The sequence below is a fragment of the Heptranchias perlo genome, chromosome 25 (assembly GCF_035084215.1).
Source record: "Heptranchias perlo isolate sHepPer1 chromosome 25, sHepPer1.hap1, whole genome shotgun sequence".
NCBI classification, from domain to species: Eukaryota; Metazoa; Chordata; class Chondrichthyes; order Hexanchiformes; family Hexanchidae; genus Heptranchias; species Heptranchias perlo.
This window is the reverse complement of record NC_090349.1, coordinates 21,131,101-21,151,528: the sequence shown is the minus strand read 5'-3', so window position 1 is coordinate 21,151,528 and position 20,428 is coordinate 21,131,101. Positions and strand designations below refer to the sequence as shown.

The 20,428-nt window shown below is 39.7% G+C and overlaps 1 protein-coding gene across 1 annotated transcript in view; it reads left to right on the top strand.

The window, feature by feature from the left end:
• plbd2 (phospholipase B domain containing 2) overlaps window positions 1-1,905 on the top strand; it is a 29,733-nt gene extending 27,828 nt beyond the window's left edge. Inside the window, exon 12 of the mRNA XM_068005719.1 lies at window positions 795-1,905. Within this exon, the coding sequence (XP_067861820.1) occupies window positions 795-962 (168 nt within the window). The 3' untranslated portion in view covers window positions 963-1,905. The remainder of the gene's footprint in view (window positions 1-794) is intronic.
• Window positions 1,906-20,428: the final 18,523 nt, after the last annotated feature.

Sequence of the window (20,428 nt, the reverse complement as noted above, 5' to 3'; positions counted from 1 at the left end):
TCTTCCATGCATCTCATAGAACACATGGGCTTACAATCTAATGGTATCTGATATTCAGCAGTTGTGCAAGCTAACACCTGAAAATGTAGATATTTCATCCTAATTTTAACATGGATATTTGCATAATTCACAAAGGAGCTCTGGCTAAGAGAAAGTTTTAACAATTAAGCAAGGAAAGAACTCTTGAGTAAATAACCTGTCAGTGATAGTATTGTTACCTCCTTCTTTAATGACCCCTCTGCTAGTATGTTAGCCTCCCAGGCAAATGTGCAGTACGAGTTTGGCTCACTTGACAGCACTCTCACCTCTGGGTCAGAAAGTTGTGGGTTTGAATCCCACACCGAGTTAAGTGTATAATCTAGGCTGACACTTCGGTGCCATTCTGAGAGAGTATTACATTGTCTGACGTCCTATCCTTCAAATAAAGTTCCATTTGCTTGCCCAGGAAAGCATTAAAGATCCCATGGCACTGTTCAAAGAAGGGCAATGAGATTCCATGGTCAACATTCCTTCAACTAAAGTAACAGGTTTAATGGGTTGTTTATTTCACTACTTTGTGACAATATAGTTTACAAAAAGACAATCACTGCACTCCAAAAGTAATTCATTGTGAAACGCAAGTATTATTTATACAACCGGGCTTATGTTCCAGAAGCACACTATCTCCAAAATAAACATTAATCAAACCATTTCTACAAGGGATTTTTTCTCTGGGCCCAGTATTATGACCAAGTTGGCTATCTAAAGGTGAGGTTATTTCATTTTGATGATCTCTGACTTGTGTCATTGCCTAGGTTACCTCGTTTGAGTTGCACAATACCTATCGGATGATTGCAGTGAATGGCCCAACGTGGGACGAGGTTCCAGCATTTCAGTGGAGCAAATCCCCTTTCAGCAGCCTTCTGCACATGGGCCACCCTGATCTGTGGAGGTTTCTACCAGTGATGGTGCAGTGGAACTGAAAACCTAAGAACATTTACCAGATTAAAGAAAAAGTACTTTAAATCAGATTAAGTCACTTATGTTTATCATCTACCTTACTTAAAATATACTTGCGTTAGCTCGTATGAAGCTGATTTGTGAAATGAGAGGATGATTATAAATGTCTGAGCACCATTTGTGGTGTAATTTGTGGTAAAATAATCACTAACTTTTACCAAATTGCACAGTTTTATTTTGAATGCAATCTTGCATCAGCATCGTTGTGTAATTGATGAAATTTGATGTACCTGGTAGTCCATTTTAACATGATCATAACAAAAACACGCACAAATTAAAGTTTAAGGCAGGATTTCTTAGCTAATGTATTTTTACAGCTAATCTGCTAAGTAAAGGGATTTTTAAAGCTTTTATCATTTTGTAATAACTTAATGAAGAACAAGAGAAAGTTTCACTCCCAATAGGGCTACTTTTTTTCAATCTGAGTGGCCTGGAGGACCTGCAGCTGTGCATCCTCTTGACCGAGACAAATCATGGAGGGAGACAGAACTGGCTGAATTCAGGGTGTACTGCCAAAACCACCATCTCAGCCTCTTATGGCAAACAGTCAAAACAAATAAAGGTCCACAGGGCAGAATTGTTACAGTACAGGTTCCATAACATTGGGCACATGTTGCATCTTCTGCGACTTGTGAACCTATATGATTGATCAGTTGCCTGTCAGCAGACCACCCAACAGGAAACTTTATGCTGGGCTTTATGCACTGCATGGTTGCTGATAGCCTGGTTGGTACGTTATTTGCAAATTAAGCTTTTTTTTACATTTCTTAAATTCTACATATCTGGTGCTAATACAAAAAATTGTGCATTACTTTTGAATACAAAGGTTGCTGATTTACTTTTTTGGGTACAGAGGATGTTGTCTGTACTGAATTGTGATGTTTGAATAAAGTCAGTGAAATATGATATGTGCATCAGACCTTTTGTGGCCTGATTTAACATTGGGAATTATTAATGTAACTTTGTCAGCTCTTTCTATTGAGCATGTCTGTACTCTGCTAATGGTGTCCAAATTATTTAAGTAATTCTTTGGGGGGGGAAAAAAAAACTTGGATGGGAGATTAGGTGTGGCGTTGAGTTCAAATACACTATTGTTTCGTCTCTGCAGCCTTGAATCGAATTCATCCCATACTGGTGCGCTCTCTGCCCTCAGGTGGCTTAATCATGAGTTTGGGCAGTATTTCAGCAGAACCTAGTGGACACTGAAGCTCAGCACAGAACTGCTGTCAAACTGGTAAATAAAGGTTAATCTCCTGTGACATTGTACACAGGCAGTGAAGACCAAGTGTAGTCTTCAGGTGAAGTGGGGTTAGAGGGCAAGTGATAATTTGACCTGGCACACAGCTATATAATTCAGTCCCCATTTTAAAGTCATACATTTGGCCCTTTATATATAAATTATTTTTATTATTTAGTGTTAAAAAGCAAAACTTCATGGCAATTTGGGAAGCAGATTTGGAAAGCAGAAAAGTAGAGTTGGTTGAAACCTATCTGTTTCTCAGTAATTCAGACTTAGAAGCTGGGAGATGCAAAACTCAGGCACCTCAGCAAGAGGCTGTAATTACAGCATGACAACTTTACACAGGTCATTTTCAAATGTGGACGTAGGAATTTATAATGGAACTCCATGCAGATATTATGATGTATTTGGAAAAGTGCTGCTTTCTTAGCGTAAGTACTGTGTTTTGGGGTCTTAAAACAAGGAAAAAATAAAGCAAAGGGCTCTGCACCAGGTACTAAAGCATACACAGAAAGAATAAAAGCAGCTACAATCCTAGATCAGTAGAGTTCATCTGCAGTAGTGTGTTGTAAACTACCATGAAATCTGTCGGAATTGAGTGCGATTGAAATGATAAACCTATTTTTCTGTTCTCCTGATTGAGGGAAGGCTGTTAAAGGCACCCTAAAACATGCATGTCAAAGCCCTGCCAAACCTACGTACTTAATATAAATCTTATTAATGTTAATATTGTAGATGAGATTTTGCTCAAATTATGTTCTAGTAGGATTTGATAGTGTATACTTTGATATAAAAACAGAAAATGCTGGAAATACTCAGCAAGTCAGGTAGCATCTTTGGAGAAAGAAACAATTAATGTTTCAGGTCAGTGACCTTTTGTCAAAACTGGAAGAAGTTGAAGATTAAACAGTTTTTAAGCAAGTACAGAGTCAGGGAAGAGAAGGCCTCTGACAGGGTGGAGGGCAGGATTGATTAAGTGACAAAAGGGATGATGGTGCAAGATAAGGAGGGTGGTAATGGGACAAGTAAAGAAACAAAAGACAGGTCTAGAGGAGCTGTGACTGGCAACAGCAGAACCATTACCAGCACTTGCTGTGCAAAATAATGGGAGCAGTGGTTATGATGTGAAGTTATTGAAATCAACGTTGAGTCGAGAAGGTTGTAAAGTGCTTAATCGAAAGATGAGGTGCTGTTCCTCGAGCTTCCGTTGAGTTTTGAAGGAACGATGTAAAAGGCTGAGGTCAGAGTGGGACAGGGAATTAAAATAGTCATACTTTGATAAGTTAGCTGGCTAGTCTAAATCAGTCCAACATCCACAATAACATTCGATCAAGAGCAGTCTACATTCTGTCTGAAGCTGGCCTAGATTCAAATGACATAGTCACGGGGCTATGAGAATCTAGTCTCAGTAGCTACTGGACTGTGACAGTCACTCAGCAGCCAGTTGTTGCCTGAAACACTAAGAATGGTTCAATAAACATCAATGGAATAGTATGTTCAGCTCAGCTTGGATAACTCTTCTGTCCAAGCACAGGTTTGTGTTGCAGCCAATGAGACACTTCAGAAACATTACACCAGTGCCAGTGTATCCAAAAGAGTATGCTCTGCACTTTAAATGGACCAATAAACACTGGAGTGTTTATTTTGCTTTTTTTTTTGTTTAGTTTGTGGTTTGATTAGCAATCAAACATAGTGGAACTTAAATTTTCTACAGCCCTAATTGTTCTCCAGAATTCTCACCAAGTCTTGTGTGAGTTGTATGGGACTGCAACAAAATACAGGAAGACATTAATAAATTTGCAGAATGGGTATATAATTAGTAAATGAATTTCTATATACATAAGTGTGAGGTGTACATTTTGGTAGGAAGAATAAAGGGGCCACATACTGCTTGGAAAATGAGAGTCTAAAGAAAAGGAGCAGAAGGATCTGGGGGTACAGATACACAAATCACTAAAAGTAGTGACGCAGGTTAATAAGACCATTAAAAAAGAAGCACTGGAGTTCATTTCCAGAGGGATAGAATTGAAAAGTAAGGAAGTTATGTTAAACTTGTACTGAACCTTGATTAGACCCCACGGAGTACTGTGAACAGTTCTGGTCTCCATTTTATGAAAAGGAGAAGGTGCAAAAAATATTTACTAGGATGATACCAGAACTGAGAGGATATACCTATCAGAAAAGATTGAACAGGCTGGGACTCTTCTCTAGAAATAAGACTGAGGGGTAACCTGATAGAGGTCTTTAAAATTATGGGGTAGACGTAGAGAAGATGTTTCCACTTGCGGGGGAGACTAGAACTGGAGGCCATAAATATAAGATAGTCACTAATAAATAATATTCATATAAATAATAGTCACTAATAAATCCAATAGGGAATTCAGGACCTTATCCAATATTTCACACCTCTCCTCTTTAACTACTATGTCCGGATCATCCCTTTCCTTTGTGAATACAGAGACAAAATATTCAATTAAAACTCTACCCACATCCTCTGCTTCTACACACAAGTTACCCTTATCATCCCTGATAGGTCCCACCTTTTTCTTAGATATCCTCTTGTTCTTAATGTACTGATAAAACATCTTTGGGTTTTCTTTAATCTTACTAGCTAATATTTTTTCATGCCCTCTCTGCTTTCCTTATTTCCTTTTTTTACATCATCCCTGAACTTTCTATACTCTTCTAGGCTTTCTGCAGTATTTAGTTTTCTGTGACAGTCATAAGCTTTCTTTTTCTGCTTTATCTTGCCCCATATACTTCTAGACAACCATGGGGCTCTAAATTTGGCAGTGCCACCCTTTTTTGAGGGAACGTGTCTGCACTGTACCTGTAGAATTTAACTTTTTAGTGCCTCCCACTGGCTTGCCACTGATTTCTCCTCAAGTAGTTATGTCCAGTCCACTTCTGCCAAATCACTTCTTAGTTCTGTAAAAATTTGCCTTCCCCCAATTTAAAACATTTACTCCTGATTTAACTCTGTCCTTTACCATAATAATGCTAAAACTAACTGAATTGTGGTCACTATCCCCAATATGGTCACCCACTGTCACTTCACCCACTTGCCCATCTTCATTTCCCAGGACTAAATCTAGAATTGCATCCCCTCTTCTTGGGCTTGTCACGTACTGGCTAAAAAAAGTTCTCCTGGACACCGATGAAGAATTTTGCACCCTCTGTGCCCCTCATACTGTTTGAATCCCAGTTGATGTTAGGGTAGTTGAAGTCTCCTACTATTATTGCCCTCTTATTTTTGCACTCAGAAATTTGCCTACATATTTGTTCTTCTATCTCCCATTTGCTATTCAGGGGTCTATAGTACACTCCTAGTAGTGTAACTGTCTTTTTTATTTCTCAGCTCAACCCATATGGCCTCGATTGATGATCCATTTAGCATATCATCCCTTCTCACAACTGTAATTGATTCTTTAACCAATAAGGCTACACCCCCCCCCCCTCCTTTTTTATCACCCACTCTATCATGCCTGAAAACTCTATATCCAGGGATATTGAGCTGCCAATTATCCCCCTCTTTAAGCCAGGTTTCCGTTATAGCAATGATACCATGCTGCCGTGTGTCTATCTGTGCCCTTAGCTCATCTGCTTTGTTTGTAATACTCCTTGCATTGAAGTATACACCCTTCAACCCCGTCAAATTCCTGTGCTGAACACTATTTAACCTTTGCTTCTTTTGCCTTTATGAGTCGCTAACTACGGCACTAACTGCTTTTCTACTTCCCGTTTCCTGGTCTGAATTTGTCCTATCTGTACCTGCTCTTTGGTTCCCATCCCCCTGCCATACTAGTTTAAACCCTCCCCAACAGAACTAGCAAATGCCCCCGCGAGGATATTGGTCCCAGTTCTGCTTGGGTGCAACCCGTCCAGCCCCAATGCCTCAGGAATTTAAACCCCTCCCTCCTACACCATCTCTCAAGCCACGCATTCATCTGGTCTATTCTCCTATTTCTGCTCTCACTAGGACGTAGCACTGGAAGTAATCCTGAGATTACTACCTTAGAGGTCCTGCTTTTTAATTTATTTCCTAACTCCCTATATTCTGCTTGCAGGACCTCATCCCTTTTTTTACCGATGTTGTTGGTACCGATATGGACCACGACCTCTGGCTGTTCACGCTCCCCCTTCAGAATGTCCTGCAGCCGTTCCGTGACATCCCTGACCCTAGCACCAGGGACGCAACATACCATCCTGGAGTCACGTCTGCGGCCGCAGGAACGTCTATCTGTTCCCCTTACAATGGAATCCCCTATCGCTATTGTTCTCCCATTCTTTCTCCTCCCCTCCTGTGCAGCTGAGTCACTCGTGGTGCTACGGTCTTGGCTCTTGCTACATTCCCCTGATAAGCCATCTCCCCCAACAATATCTAAAGTGGACTATCTGTTTGAGAGGGAGATGGCCCCAGGGGACTCCTGCTCTACCTGCCTAGTCCTTTTACTCTGTCTGGCGGTCACCCATTTCCTTCCTGCCTGCGGTGTGACCACCTCACTAAATGTGCTATCCACGATAATATCAGCACCGCGGATGCTCCACAGTGAATCCACCTACAGCTCCAGCTCCAAAATGCATTTAGCCAGCAGCTGGACACACTTCCTGCACGCATATTATGTTTATTCAGAAAATAAAAAGCATTCAGACAAATATCTGAACAACTCCCTCATTCAGCTTCCTCCATATACTTTAAGAGGAACCCTTCCCACAATGGACGCCATGCTTCGGGGTGCTTTTCATATAGGTGTTGCCAGGACAGAGCTATTATAACTCACTGGTGAATCACTCTATAAAGATTCTTCTCCTGATCTAATGGATTTTGGTAAGGGATCCTTGTATTATTTGCATAGCAAATTTTACTGTACCATTTTGTTTCTTTTAGAAAAATGTGTTTTTCAATTTCCTTTCTCTAGTGTTAAGTAGAAAAGTAGTGTTGGGTAAAGTAGTTGTTGAGTCCCACAACCCTATACCAGAGCTAGGGGATGATGTTTACTGAACTAATGTCTTTTTATTTAACGTCATCTGAGACAGAATTGATCTAGCTGTTGCTCTGAGCATGATAATATGCCTTCTGGGGTTTCCTTATTCTTTTGAATAAGTGTGCTGCACAAACTTTTGTGTCCAACCCTTTTATCCCTCTTGGCATGGGGGCTATTCAAACAGATATGCCTTGTTATAAGACTTTTTTTTTGCCATTTCATCTTTTATTGTGCAATTAATTTGCTACTTCAGGAAATAACTAACGTGTCAGTCAAGGGAAGTAAAGGGCATTGTTACAAAGTCTTATAAAAGTTCATAAAGGGACATTTTCCATGATTGTCCTATTTGATGGTCTGAGTTTCATCCTGTTGTAGGTGTAGGATGATTTCATTCAAAGAATCAGAAACAACATTCTGCAAGGTAAGTAACCTTACCGTGTACTGAAAATGTTCACCTTTGCCGTTGCTCGTCTAATGGCAAACTTCCAAGTGCAGTCGAGCTTTTCAAAAAATCTGGGTTGCAAGCCTTTTTTTTTGTTCTTGGCATGTTGACAACACTAACAAAGCAGTATTTATTGCCCTAAGGACATTACGAGTCAATCATGTAGCATGGGACTGGAGTCACGTGTAGGCTAGACTGGGTAGGAGTCGTATACCCTTTCCTGGAAGGACATTAGTGAACCAGTTGGGTTTTTACGACAATCTAGTATCTTTCATGATCATTTTACCTGGTGCCAGCCCACAATTGACCAGATTTAGTGAATTCAATTTCACAACTGGCCAGTGGTGACATTTGATCTCGTGACCTGTGGGTTGATAGTTCAGTACCATATCCTCACATTTTTAGCCTGAACACGTAATTCACTATCCATGAATTAATATTCGTAAAGTAATGATCAGAAGACACTGAACCGGAATCATTTAATTATTTTAATTCAAATGCTTTTTTTAAAGAAAGTTCTCTTTGAGTGCAAGCTGTTAACAGACCAGGCTTGTGTACATAGTGCTATTCCTTCCTCCAACCTCTTCTCCTGAAGGTAGTTTTACACTGTTGTGGGTGGTTCCACAAGCTATTTGACAGACAGGGTGATGGTGGGTGCCATTACAGCGGAGCTCAGTGTTGTCCATACATGCATACTCTCCTACAGGGGTCTCTGGATAGTGATCAACAGTGGGAGCCCTGTCTGACTTTTTTTCTCATTCCCTTGCTCATTATAGTTGTTGTGCTGTTGCCAATGGTCATACCTCCTGCTCCTCCTGGCTCCACATCAAACCTTAAAAAAACCCCTACATTTTTGGTGGCGGCCGCTTGCTAGGCCGCATCCACGCCTGGAAAGCCTGAGCGGGGCAACTCAATTTCCCTGAGAGATCCAAAAACAGGCATTAAACTCCTCATAAGTATAAGCAAGGGGCCTAACACCTGTTTTAGGCAGCTGCCCTGGATGCCTGAAAAATGGCCCAACCCAACATCGGGTCGGACATCTTTGAGGCAGCGTTGGTCCCTGAAATTATCCCTCATTGAGTCTGTTTAATTCCTGTAAAATGGGCATAATGGGGTCCAATTTCTATCCCCGTCTTTGTCATATGGTGTTGCTTTCTGCTGAGGTAGCCAATTTAATGTCTGCTAGTGCCCCATGTTAGCTGCTATTGTAAATTCTACTAGCATTCTTTTAAAAGGATGTGTATCTTAATTTGGCATTATCTGTTTATTGATTCAATCATCTGCAAATATAAAATATACACTTTTTTAATTAAAAGCAGAGATGAGGTTGAGCAATGCTGTGCCAAGGTCATCATATTCAATAGGAACAGGTTAAAGAAACTGGTAGCAATTCCCACTCAACTTCAAACTGACCTAGTTTCCCAGGGACAGATGTGATATGCTATCATGTTGCCATCAACACCACCCCCCCCCCTGCTCTTGGTCAGTAGAGTGGCCATTACTAGCTGGGTTAAGGCAGTTCCCCATAACCCTTCTTCAAGTTATTTAAATAAGCAACCTTTTCAAGGCTCATAAGGTCTTTTTCTTTTTCAATCAAGAACATCACTCTTTTAATAGCTTAGTAATGGTAAGTAGAATTCAAGCGTGGACCTTCTTTATCTGAAATTGAAACAAAGTGCAAGAAATACATGGCACGTTCATCAGCATCTGACGCAGGGACTGTATCTGAAATGTTAACCTTTTCTCCCTACAGAACATGCTGGAATGGAGCATAAGCTATCTTTGTCTCCTTCATCTTCACTGTCTTTGTCTCCTTCGTCTTCTCTGCCTTTTAGGGTGTCACTTTCCTGTCCGTGCAAAGTGGTTTAGGTGTACATTATATTACACACAAAATTAGCAGCATAATTGGAGTCTGGTCCCAATATGCACTCCAGAATGCACTAAATTCGACCAGTGTGAAAACCGCAACAGGTACCCGTCACTCAATGCTCAGGATTGTCACCATGCAGAGTGTGACTAGTTCAGTCTGAAGTCCAATTTTGAAAAGTGATCTGATGGGTTTCTGAGGCATTTTATAAAGTCAATAGTGAGTGCTACTAGAGTTGAGAATGTGGACAACCACCCTCTTCCTCCCCCCCCCTCCCCCCAGTATCTAGCATTTAAAAAAATGTAGATGCAAGAGGTGTATAGATCTATGCAAGCACATAACCACGCGTGGAAAGTTTGCTCCTTGTGGGCAAGGTATGATTTACAGCCTGCAATATAAGTTGGGAAATGCTGACTGCCTTCTAAAGTTACCCTTCTCAGCCCAGTAGTGTGATATAACTAGTTGGTCTGCATATGTACTGTATTTGTACTCCACTGAATATTCTACAGGATAGGAGTAGGTGCTTCAAAATCTGTGCTAGCCATACAAAACCTTGTTACTAATGCGGCATCTAGATAACAGCTTTAAATCAAACCGCATGAGTGGAGAACATCTACACCTGGGTGGATGAAATCAGCATCCTTCAGTGTGTGTACAGTGATCAGTGATGTCCAAATTTGATCAATAAAGGACAAAAACATTCATTTTCAAAATGTTATTGTAATTCTGAAGAAAAACTATTTTGGGAGATTTATCGAGTTTGCATAACGTACTGTGACTGACTGCTCTGTACCTCTATCGTTTCCCTCCATCTGGCTTTCCATTTTTATCAGATAAATCATTGCAGATAATTAAGTTCCCTATTCAATAAGCTGTAATCTTCCACATTGCACATGCACTGGGGATGCTGCAATGTGTGAAAAGTTTGTAAAGTATTGTCCTACTTCTCATGAGGCAGCCTGCTGAAATTCAAATACAAACTGTTGTGATGGAGCAATTTATAAACACTTTGTTATTTTATTATAGCAAAAGTGTACTTTTTCTCTCTTCTCTTCTCCGCCTCCCCCCCCACCCCCCCCCCCCACAACCACTAAGAAAACACATTACAACTGGCCCATTCTAACCAGAGAATTCCCAGATTCAATCTCCAGTTTGTGCTGAGTTACCTGATCGCAGCTGGGGCAACACTTGATGTGCTATTGTTGGCCGAATCACCCCTAACGACAAGAGAAGAAAGATAAGCCAGGGTTCTCTCTCCTGATCCCTAACCATTTACTCTTCGTGTCATATGTGCATGTGTGGATCTTGGGTGGGGACAGAATTGGGATGATTTCACTTCCCACTATCACTGTTGAATGGCCACTTAGGTGAGATAGTGATGGAACCATACTGCAACACAAGTCAGTGTCTTCAGAAAATCGCAGGATAAATATGAATTGAGGACGGTCATCTTAGTTCATCCAGAAAGACCCTCATTGTAGCCTCTAATTTTTAAAAAGAATTTCAAGGTTTCCCCCCCCCCCCCCACTACTTTACCTGGAAGTATATTCCATGTGTTGATCACTCTTTGTGTGAAGAAGAACAAACGAAGGGGAAAACCGAGACATGGAGGTCAAAAAATTCCCATCTAAACCTACAAGATGAAAATAGGTTAATTGTGGGAAACAAACATCTCAAAATTTTGCTTCTGATTTCAAATTAAGAATGTGTATTTTGATCAAACTTGTCATCCCAGTGATTTTAATACTTCAAATGTTTGCTTTCCTGTTAACATTAGAACAATGCAGTGCTGTGAAGAGTAACCCGAAATATTACAAGCAAGGCTGTTCTTTACGGCTAGTAAACCTAAGATTCAAGCACAAACTGTTGCAGAGAAGTTAATGCACTTACAAATACACTTACTTGTTTGTTGCAGTATAAGTGTACCTTTGTCAAGGCCTCCCCCCAGAAAAAAATTACAATGCAGAAAAAGAATTCAAAATCTAAAACTTGCACAGTCTTTAATATTTTCCAAAGCATGCAGTATTGAGGTTGCAGAGTAGCATAATTGTGTCATGAACATCGTAGTAGCTGACTCAAGATTGGCAGAGATTTCGTAGCAAACTGCTGGGAATCAAGGACTAGAGAGAAAATGTAAAAGCTAAACAGTGGCATGGTGTGCTAGAGTTCCAACCTACAGTAACATTGAGGGAATTTCGCCCACAACAACCAGATCATTGAGGGGTTGATCTCAGCTTTGCTAGTGTGGGAAATGATTCCCCACAGGAGAGAAAGAGCAATAACTAAGACTTCCTAGTAGTCAGGCTCCAGAGCAGTGTAGACAAGAGGCCTACCCACCTCACTGGCTATAGTTGTGTGGCCTGAGAGACCAGAAAATTGTAGAATCTTCAGCACAGAAAGAGGCCATTTAGCCATTGTGCCCCTGCTGATGCTGGTTCTACATCAGAGCTATCTAATCTAATCCAGTTTCCCTGTTCCTTTTCCATATACTTTTAATTTTTTTCTTAGTGTTTATTTAATTAAAAATTACATTTTTTTTTACTTTTAACTTCTGTAAGTTTCATTAAATTAAATCATTTGCTTGGCTTTTTAAAATAAGATTTGTTAAATTTTTATTTGCACTAACATACTTTAAATGAATGTGTTTTACTTGCCTGCTTGTAGGCGTGACTTCTCTTCTTGACAGATTCTGTGGGCGAGGCTTCCATTCCCACAGTCTCTATCGATGCGAAGGAACCTGCTCTGAAATCACAGCGCTGAACTGAAAAAAAATTGAAAAGGGAGCAAGTGGACGTCGGAGACCACGAGGTAAGTATTCTCGTAGTCTTTGTCCGCAAGATGTGCGGACAGCCTTGCCATGCCGGTCGGAACAAGTTTCGGCCCAGTGTCTTGTCCTGAAGTATTCTTTCAAATGTAAAAGTAACCACACTGATATGATGCAACTTATAATGTTTAGGATCAAAATCTTGAAATGTAACTCTGATGCCTCAATAATCAAGTTGATTTGATTGCCTACAATTGATGTGTTCATAAGTTGATTTTTTTTTTACAAATTCAGCCCTTTCTTTTTTTCCAGTTTTCTGCCCTCCTTTTCTGAAGGCACTTGGGTACAGTTCTAGTGGGTGCTGGTGGTCCTCACTCAACTGCCCATTTTTTGAGTGAGTGGTGGCAAGCTATTCAACTGGAATGAAGGGAGAGGCATCACGTGCAATCCTGGTCCTTTCCTCACCCGACATCTATACTTTATACATCTATATGGATCACGACCGGGAGCCTGGCCTGATTTCTCCCCCTTTTCCCAGCCCAAAATAAAACCTTTTAACCTGAAAGTACACTACTAGCAAAAATTAACTCTGATCTAGATTATATGGGGAAACCCTGATGCATCATTTTTCGTTAGTAGTAAAGTGGATATACATAAAGTGAATTCCCTGGATTACCTACCATTATTGTCTGGACTACTTCATCTGTATCTATCTTGTGATCATAGGGTGAGGCCTTGTGGCACAATTTAATTTTAGTTTTGTTTTATTACTGAAAGACGAAAGTAGAAACTCATACTATGAACATTAACGTATGTTTTTTTTTCAGTGGCGCAGTAGGTTGATGCACCAATATATGGCACCACTACCATAGTTCCTCTCGAAAACCCAATATTGGAACTTGCTTTATGACCACAAGCTCATACTTTATCACACTGTGATGCACCTACTGTGCCACTGGAAAAGGGCTATAATTTAATGTTCTGGTATGAGTCACTGCAGCTTTGTAATTTGACACAATCCCCCATCCTCTGAAAAATCTGCTTAATGTGGCAAAATTAATTTGATCTTATCAGGGTGCTACTGTGCATTAATTGTACTGAAGGATGGGAAAATGTGATGGTGATGGTGAGATAACAACTTCACAAAACTCATCTTACAATTAAACATCATTCAACTGCATGAGTTGGGACTGAGATTTGCAAGAGAACCAGGAAATTTTAGATCATCCTAATTAACTGGAATTGCTTAGATTCCCTGCACTTTTTTTAAACTTAAATTATACCCTGCTGGTTTAATTTCACAATTTTAATGCTCATCTTCATATAGACCTGATCATCATCAAGATGTACTCTTAGAACTAAAAACAAAACTGATCTCTAATTAAAAAGTTCTGGATTAAAAAAAAGTTCTGGATAAATGATGATTCTTATGTATTAGCAATGTTATTGGCAGACCTGACCTAACTTTTCCATCAAAACGTTTTTTTGTAGCAGCACACAAGTTACTTTTACATCAATGACAATTTGTTGCAGAAAAAGCAAGACTCAGTCTTTATAGAAACTTGCTGCACAAGATTAATAAGTCTGATAATTGTGTTTCTTTCTGGATATGTTTCAGATATTCACTAAATTAACAACTGTATCAAAATTTTAAGCATTTTTTAAAGTAGCATATCTTTTTCTTACTGGGTGCTGACAGTTACACACTAAACATAATTAAGCTACTTTGTTAATGATGGAGTAAGGAAGCTGTAGTGACATTATAAAAAGTGATTGTTTAAAATAAAATAATGAATTATCTTTACATTGCATTGTAAAACTCACTGTCTGTTGCATAAACAATGTTCTATTTGCAATACTTAAATTCAAAAGAAGTACTGATATTTTAGTAGTTGAAATGTTTGAAAGTCTATAGTGGCTGATTTTGTATGTCAATAATCAAAGGACAATGAAGTAACTTTACGTGGTCTGTACAATGTAACAGTATCTGCAAAGGTAATTTAATAGTTCCGACTTGTTTTTAGGATGGTAACAATACTTTCTTTTCCAGCATTCCAACTCATTTCTGTTTTCAAAAAATATATTTTTAATCAGTTTCAGAACAATCATTATGGAAAATCTTTCCTAAAAAGGCTTCGAATGCATGCAAAAATGCCTGAATTTCTCAGTAGACTTGCAGATGCCAACATATCCAAAGCTGCCAAGGTCAGGCCGTGACCAATCAGAAGAATTTTTGAGGGGAAAAAGAGTGAGACAGACTTAAAAATCCACAGAAATAAATAGTGTGCCTTACTAAGAATAAAAGATAAGATTAAAAAGTGAGACATTATAAATCTATTTAAAAATGTAGTGCTCTGTTCATTATAATGAGATTCATCAAATTGCATTACATTTTGAAGTCCCACTTCAAATGAATGAGACTTGACAGCTCATCAGATTGTGCCTGTTTTTACAGTGAAGAAAGAAAGTTTGAAAACATAGCTATGGAATGTTAGCCTCACTTAAAATAAGTATTTGACCCAGAAGATTAAGGTTTGCGGCTATAAACTCAGCAAATGTAATGAATAATCTCCTCTTTGAGGACCCCTGGAGATCAGTCTCCCAGGCATTTTCCCTCATCATACCCATGGAGTAAATATATAGATTAAAGATTTTAGCTTAGTTGTATGTAAGTCTCCAGAGGCAACAGGACTAAGTTGAGCTGGGAAACAACCTCCTTACTCGTCAGGGAGTACTTAATCTTAGGAGATTTAAAATGCCCAATTTGGGGCTGTATACTCTGAGGCAAGTTGCTGGAAGGAGTTAGAAGTAATGCTTGAGGAAAAGATGGTTGTTTCAACAATCCCCATTGAATAACATACTACCAAGCCACAAGAGTCCACAGGGTGGGAACTCAGGGTTATGTGAAAGAGGTAGAGATTTTCATGTGAATTCCAACATGACAACAGATTTTCTCCCACACAGACTAAAGGAGACAAGGGAGTATCCTTTGACTCTCATTGATATGTCAGTGGTAGTGCTGGTAAGATACACGTTTCTTACTTAGAGATGGGATTGGCAGGGGGAGCCTGGAGTCTATGAATACGGCAAGACATACTCCCAGGATTTTTTGCCCCACTCTTCACGCCAGCTGTACATGTGTGACTGGACTTCAATGAAAAGGAAATTTGGGCGGGATGTATAAAGGGCAGCTGATCTGCTACTGCTAGTTTTCCACTTGACGATGAAAGTTAAAATCTAATTTTTGCATCTGAATGTACTTTCTATCTAAAGAACCTTATTTCCTGTTATGTTTTTGTCACACTTTCATGTTAACTTTTCTCATTATAAATTCCTGTGTCAACATTTATAATGGAAACTGCCTGTTAATATACTGTCCTGCCAATGGTGGTTCTCCCAGCTCCACAGCATGTAATACAGAGACATACCTGTGCTCCAAACAACTCTACTCCCCAAATTGTCATAAATGTTGCCATTTAACTATAAATCTCTTATACAATAAATATGGTACATGTGGTGCACATTTCATTGAAAACTCATTCTAGGTATTTCTTACTCCTGTAGCTGGTGCTATGATAAGCCTTTTTAATGTAAAAGGTGTGTGATAACTTTTATTTTATTGCGCCATTATAGGGCAATGAGGTCTCACTATCAGGCCAACAGGTTCCCACCAATCCCCCAAGGTGAACATTTTTTTCACATCTGCTGTCTTTTTCTCAGTAACTGAAATTTTGATGCCTAAAATAAGGGGTTAATCAAAGTTTAAAAAATTCATAAGATAGACATGCTTCACAATAACATGGTTAGATTTATTCACTGAATTATCTTTTGTGACTTTAAAGCTGTAATAAAAGGCCTCAACTTTTCCCAAAAGCCTAGGCTTGGACTTGATTTTTTTTCACCCAGAGCTGTGATCCAATGAGCTGAATTTGGATTGTGCAGTTTGAGCATGTGCAGTGTGTCTAATTTCACAGGCTGCACAAGTACCACTCAGTCAGTTGTACTGATGGAACATTTTTCTTTAGCCCCAGCACTTTCTACTCAGTAGCTTTTCTTTAAATAATTTTGAAAAACAAAAGGACAATTTTCAAATGCTTAATTGAGATAAAACTATACAATTTTTTTAAACAGTAAAGCTATGTATGTGAGTGCATGAGTAAGTGTGAAAAAATGACATTTCTGACCACACACCTATGGTAGCTTTGGTTTGTGTTCCATAAATTTTAGAAAGTGAATTAAGCTTGAGGGAAAGAGGGAGCTACTTCATGTTAATGTTAATTCAAATGTCAAAACAAAAGTTAAATTTTGAAGACAACTAATGATCTACCTCTATTTTCTTGATAGTTAGAAAAGGTAAGTTCGAAGAGCCAGAGACCCTAATTGCTGACACCAACGAGAGAGCAAGGAAGAAAGGTAGACAGACAGCATCTTTCCTCATTCTAATTTCATTTTTTAAAAGTATGTTAAATTTTGACAGCAAACAAAAACTGAGGGAAACAGACACTAAGGGAGGAAGGAAATAGATTCAAAGTGGAACAGTTAGGGATAGTGATGGATAGAAGGGGTGTCTACCTTTCTCCTTACGTGTGCCGTGCTCTCTCGTGACACGAATGGGATTGGGTAGTGTGAAGGTGAAGGGGTAGGGATGCGATTGGGAGCAAGGTGGTGGGGGAAAGCATAAGAGAAGCAAAAAGAGTTAGGGAAAGAGGAAGACAGAAAAAAAGTGGCAGGGTAGAGAGAGAAAGAGCAACACAATGACAGCAGCGACAAGTATGACAGATACTATATTCTCCAATTTACCACGTTCAATGCCACGAGAAATTGACAAGTAGTAATATAAAATCAGCCAACTGTCCTGCCACCTACTGTTAGCTGTTTTGTAAAGCTTTAAATCTTTTAAAAACACTTCATTTCTTCTCTTAGCTTTTTTGTGCCCCTATTTTTTTAATTACTTTGCAGTCTGCTTGCTCATCCTTCTGCCAAAAGTTTTAGGAAAGTCTGTTTTCGGTGGCCAAAAACCAACTTTATTTAATTTATTTGGAAGATACTTACTACCAGCTTACTTTAGGAGAAGCCCGTTATTTTAAATTATCTTCCCATTGTATTGACTAGGCTGCTGGACTGTGAGCTGTGATTTTGTTTACTTAGTTTATTATTCCTAGCATGCCTGCTGACCAGTCGATATTTTGAGTCCTAGGCTGCTATTTGTAAATCTACCAAATACTATAAATTTATTAGAGAACAGGATTCACCAAGTTAATTAAGACTGAAGTTTTGGCCCCGATATTTACGGGGAGGCGGGGGATCGTATTTGCGGGGGAGAAACCCAGAAACTCCGGCAGGACCTCATTATCATTTTTTATTCCATTTCCTGCCTGGCAGCCGGCCAGATTGACAGGCTGGCCGGCTGCCTGGTGGGAAAGCTAACACGTTCATAGAAGCTTACGGCATGGAAGGAGGCCATTCGTCCTGTCGTGCCTATGCAGCTCTTTGAAACAGCTTTCCAATTAAGTCTCACACCCCAGCTTTTTCCCCATAACCCTACAAATTTGTCCTCTTCAATTACATGTCTTTTTTTAAAGTTTCAATGGAATCTGATGCCACCATCCTTTCAGGTTGTGCGTTCCAGATCTTAACAACCATCTGTGTGAAAATAATTTCTCCTCATTTCCCCTCTAGTTCTTTTGCCAATTATTTTAAATCTATGACTTCTGGTTACCGACCCACTTGCCAGAGGAAACGGTTTCTTCCCACTTATTCTATCAAAACCCCTCCTAATTTTGAACACCTCTATTAGGTATCCCCTTAACCTTCTCTGCTCTAAGGAGAACAATCCAAGCTTCTCCAATCTCTCCACATAACTGAAGTCCCTCATCCCTGGTATCATCCTGGTAAACCTCCTCTGTACCCTCTCCAAGGCCTTGACATCCTTCCTAAAGTGTGGTGTCCAGAATTGTACACAATACTCCAGCTGAGGACTAACCAGTGATTTGTAAAGGTATGACTTGTTTATTTACAAAGCCAAGTATCCCATACGCTTTCTTAACCACCTTATCAACTTGCCTTGCCACCTTCATTCAAGGACTTTGGACAGGAAAAGAATGTAGGAGATGGGGTGGTAGTTGGCAAGGACAGAGGGGTCAAGGATGGGTTTTTTGAGGAGGGGCTGAAGATGGTAGTTTAGAAAGGGAGGAAGAGGAGCACAATACCTTTGGATAAGGAATCTTGCAATACAAGATAGCATGGAAGCCAGGAAAGGAAGTTGGGTGGTCAGGTATTTAGTGGGAACGAGGTAGGTCTCAATGGATAATGCAAACTTGCTGGGGGCAAGGGAAGGTGATGGGGGAAATAGCAAGAGAGATGGGGGTTCAGGGCTGGACTGGGATGAGGATGGGAGAGGTTTGACTTAGTGGTCAATGGGTAGAGGGAAGCAGCGGTGGCAGCTGAATGGATGGTTGCTATCATTGTGACAAAGAAATCCATTGCACTTCTTGTTAGAGGTGAGGCTGGAGGCAGAAAGGGAGAGGGGTTTAAGAAGGTGGTCATTAGTAGAGAAAAGGGAACCTGCGGATATCTTTGCACTCTACGATGATCCTAGAGTCATGGGTGGTTTTGGCAGAGGAAAACGAACCCAGTAAAGCTTGATGTGGTTGAACCAGTTTCATGATGGATGGCCAAGGCAGTTATGCACCAATTATACTCAAGTTTGTACTCCTTGGACAAATTCTTACTACTCATGTTGCTCACCTTGATTACTTACTTCCACAATCTCTCTAAATACTCACTACCCTGTCACTATTCAGTACTCTATCTCAACTACTTTCCTCCTCCAACTATTTACTACGTTCCCCAAACTACTCACTGCCCAGTCGTACACCTCACTGCCTCAGCTCCCTAAACTACTCCTGCACTACCTCCCAAATCATTACAGAACCAACACCCCCCTCCTGAACATCATATAGTTTCAATTACCATCACCATGTCTACTTCCTTTAACATAATTTCCTCTGACTTCCTGTCAGAAACGTAATAGAGATCCACTAGTAATTAAGTTTTGTACATTGGCTCAAAATAAAACAACAACCAATCAAAATTGAAGAGGTGGTGAATGTATAAATCAAAAGCAAGGAAACTGGCAAGAAAATTGAAGATCTTGATGGAAATATTGTGTGATACAACAATAACAACTTGCATTTATATAGCGTCTTTAGTAAAATGTCCCAAGGCACTTCACAGGCGCATTATCAAACAAAATTTGAAATGGCAATAACAGCTCTATTATAAAACAGTGTATCCTTCAACTCACCATGAGCAACAGAAGATCTGCTAGTATATTCTATATATAGGTTGAGGTTGTTGGGTAATCTTATTCTGTTTTTAACTGAGGCTTATTTTTTTTACTGTTGGCAGTTATTTTGATAGACAGCAATGAATGGATGAAATCAAATGATTTGAGGTTATATTGTACCATAAGATCAGAACTGCAGTGATATGTGGCTTTATCTCACTGTATGCTATAGGCAGTTAGCAAGGTTGCACATCGAAGCCCAATATATGTAACTTAGAGGTGATAAATAGTGAGATTTGGTATTTTTGAATTAGAACATAAAAACATACCTCTGGTCCTGAAATGATGAGGCAGACAGCAGTCCTGAGTCCTGCCAAATGTCACTCATCATTATTAAGAGAATGGAAAAAGGTACAGAGGAGGACAACTAAACTGGTAATGGGGGTTAGAGCTATGATGAGTGACTATGGAATCTGGGAATATTTACACTGGAGAAAAGAGATCGCAGGGGAGATCTTATTGAAAATGTCAAGATTGTGGGATAATGAGAAAATGGACCCTAATAACAGGGTTGGGATGATAAACTTTGTGATCAAGGGCACAGCTTTAACCGCAGAAAATGTAAACTTAGGTTTAACTACTTCACACAGAAGGTGATGGTATGGAACAGACTGCTCAGGGATACAGCGGAAATAGAGTGTTGGCAATTTAAAGAGCTTTTTTTTAATAAAAGAAGCAATTGAGAGAGCATAATGTTTTTTAAACTTTGGTGCTGGCAAAATGGAGGGTCTTCCAAGTTCCAATATACCTGAGTTATAAGCACTCATTCTCGTTTTAAAATTT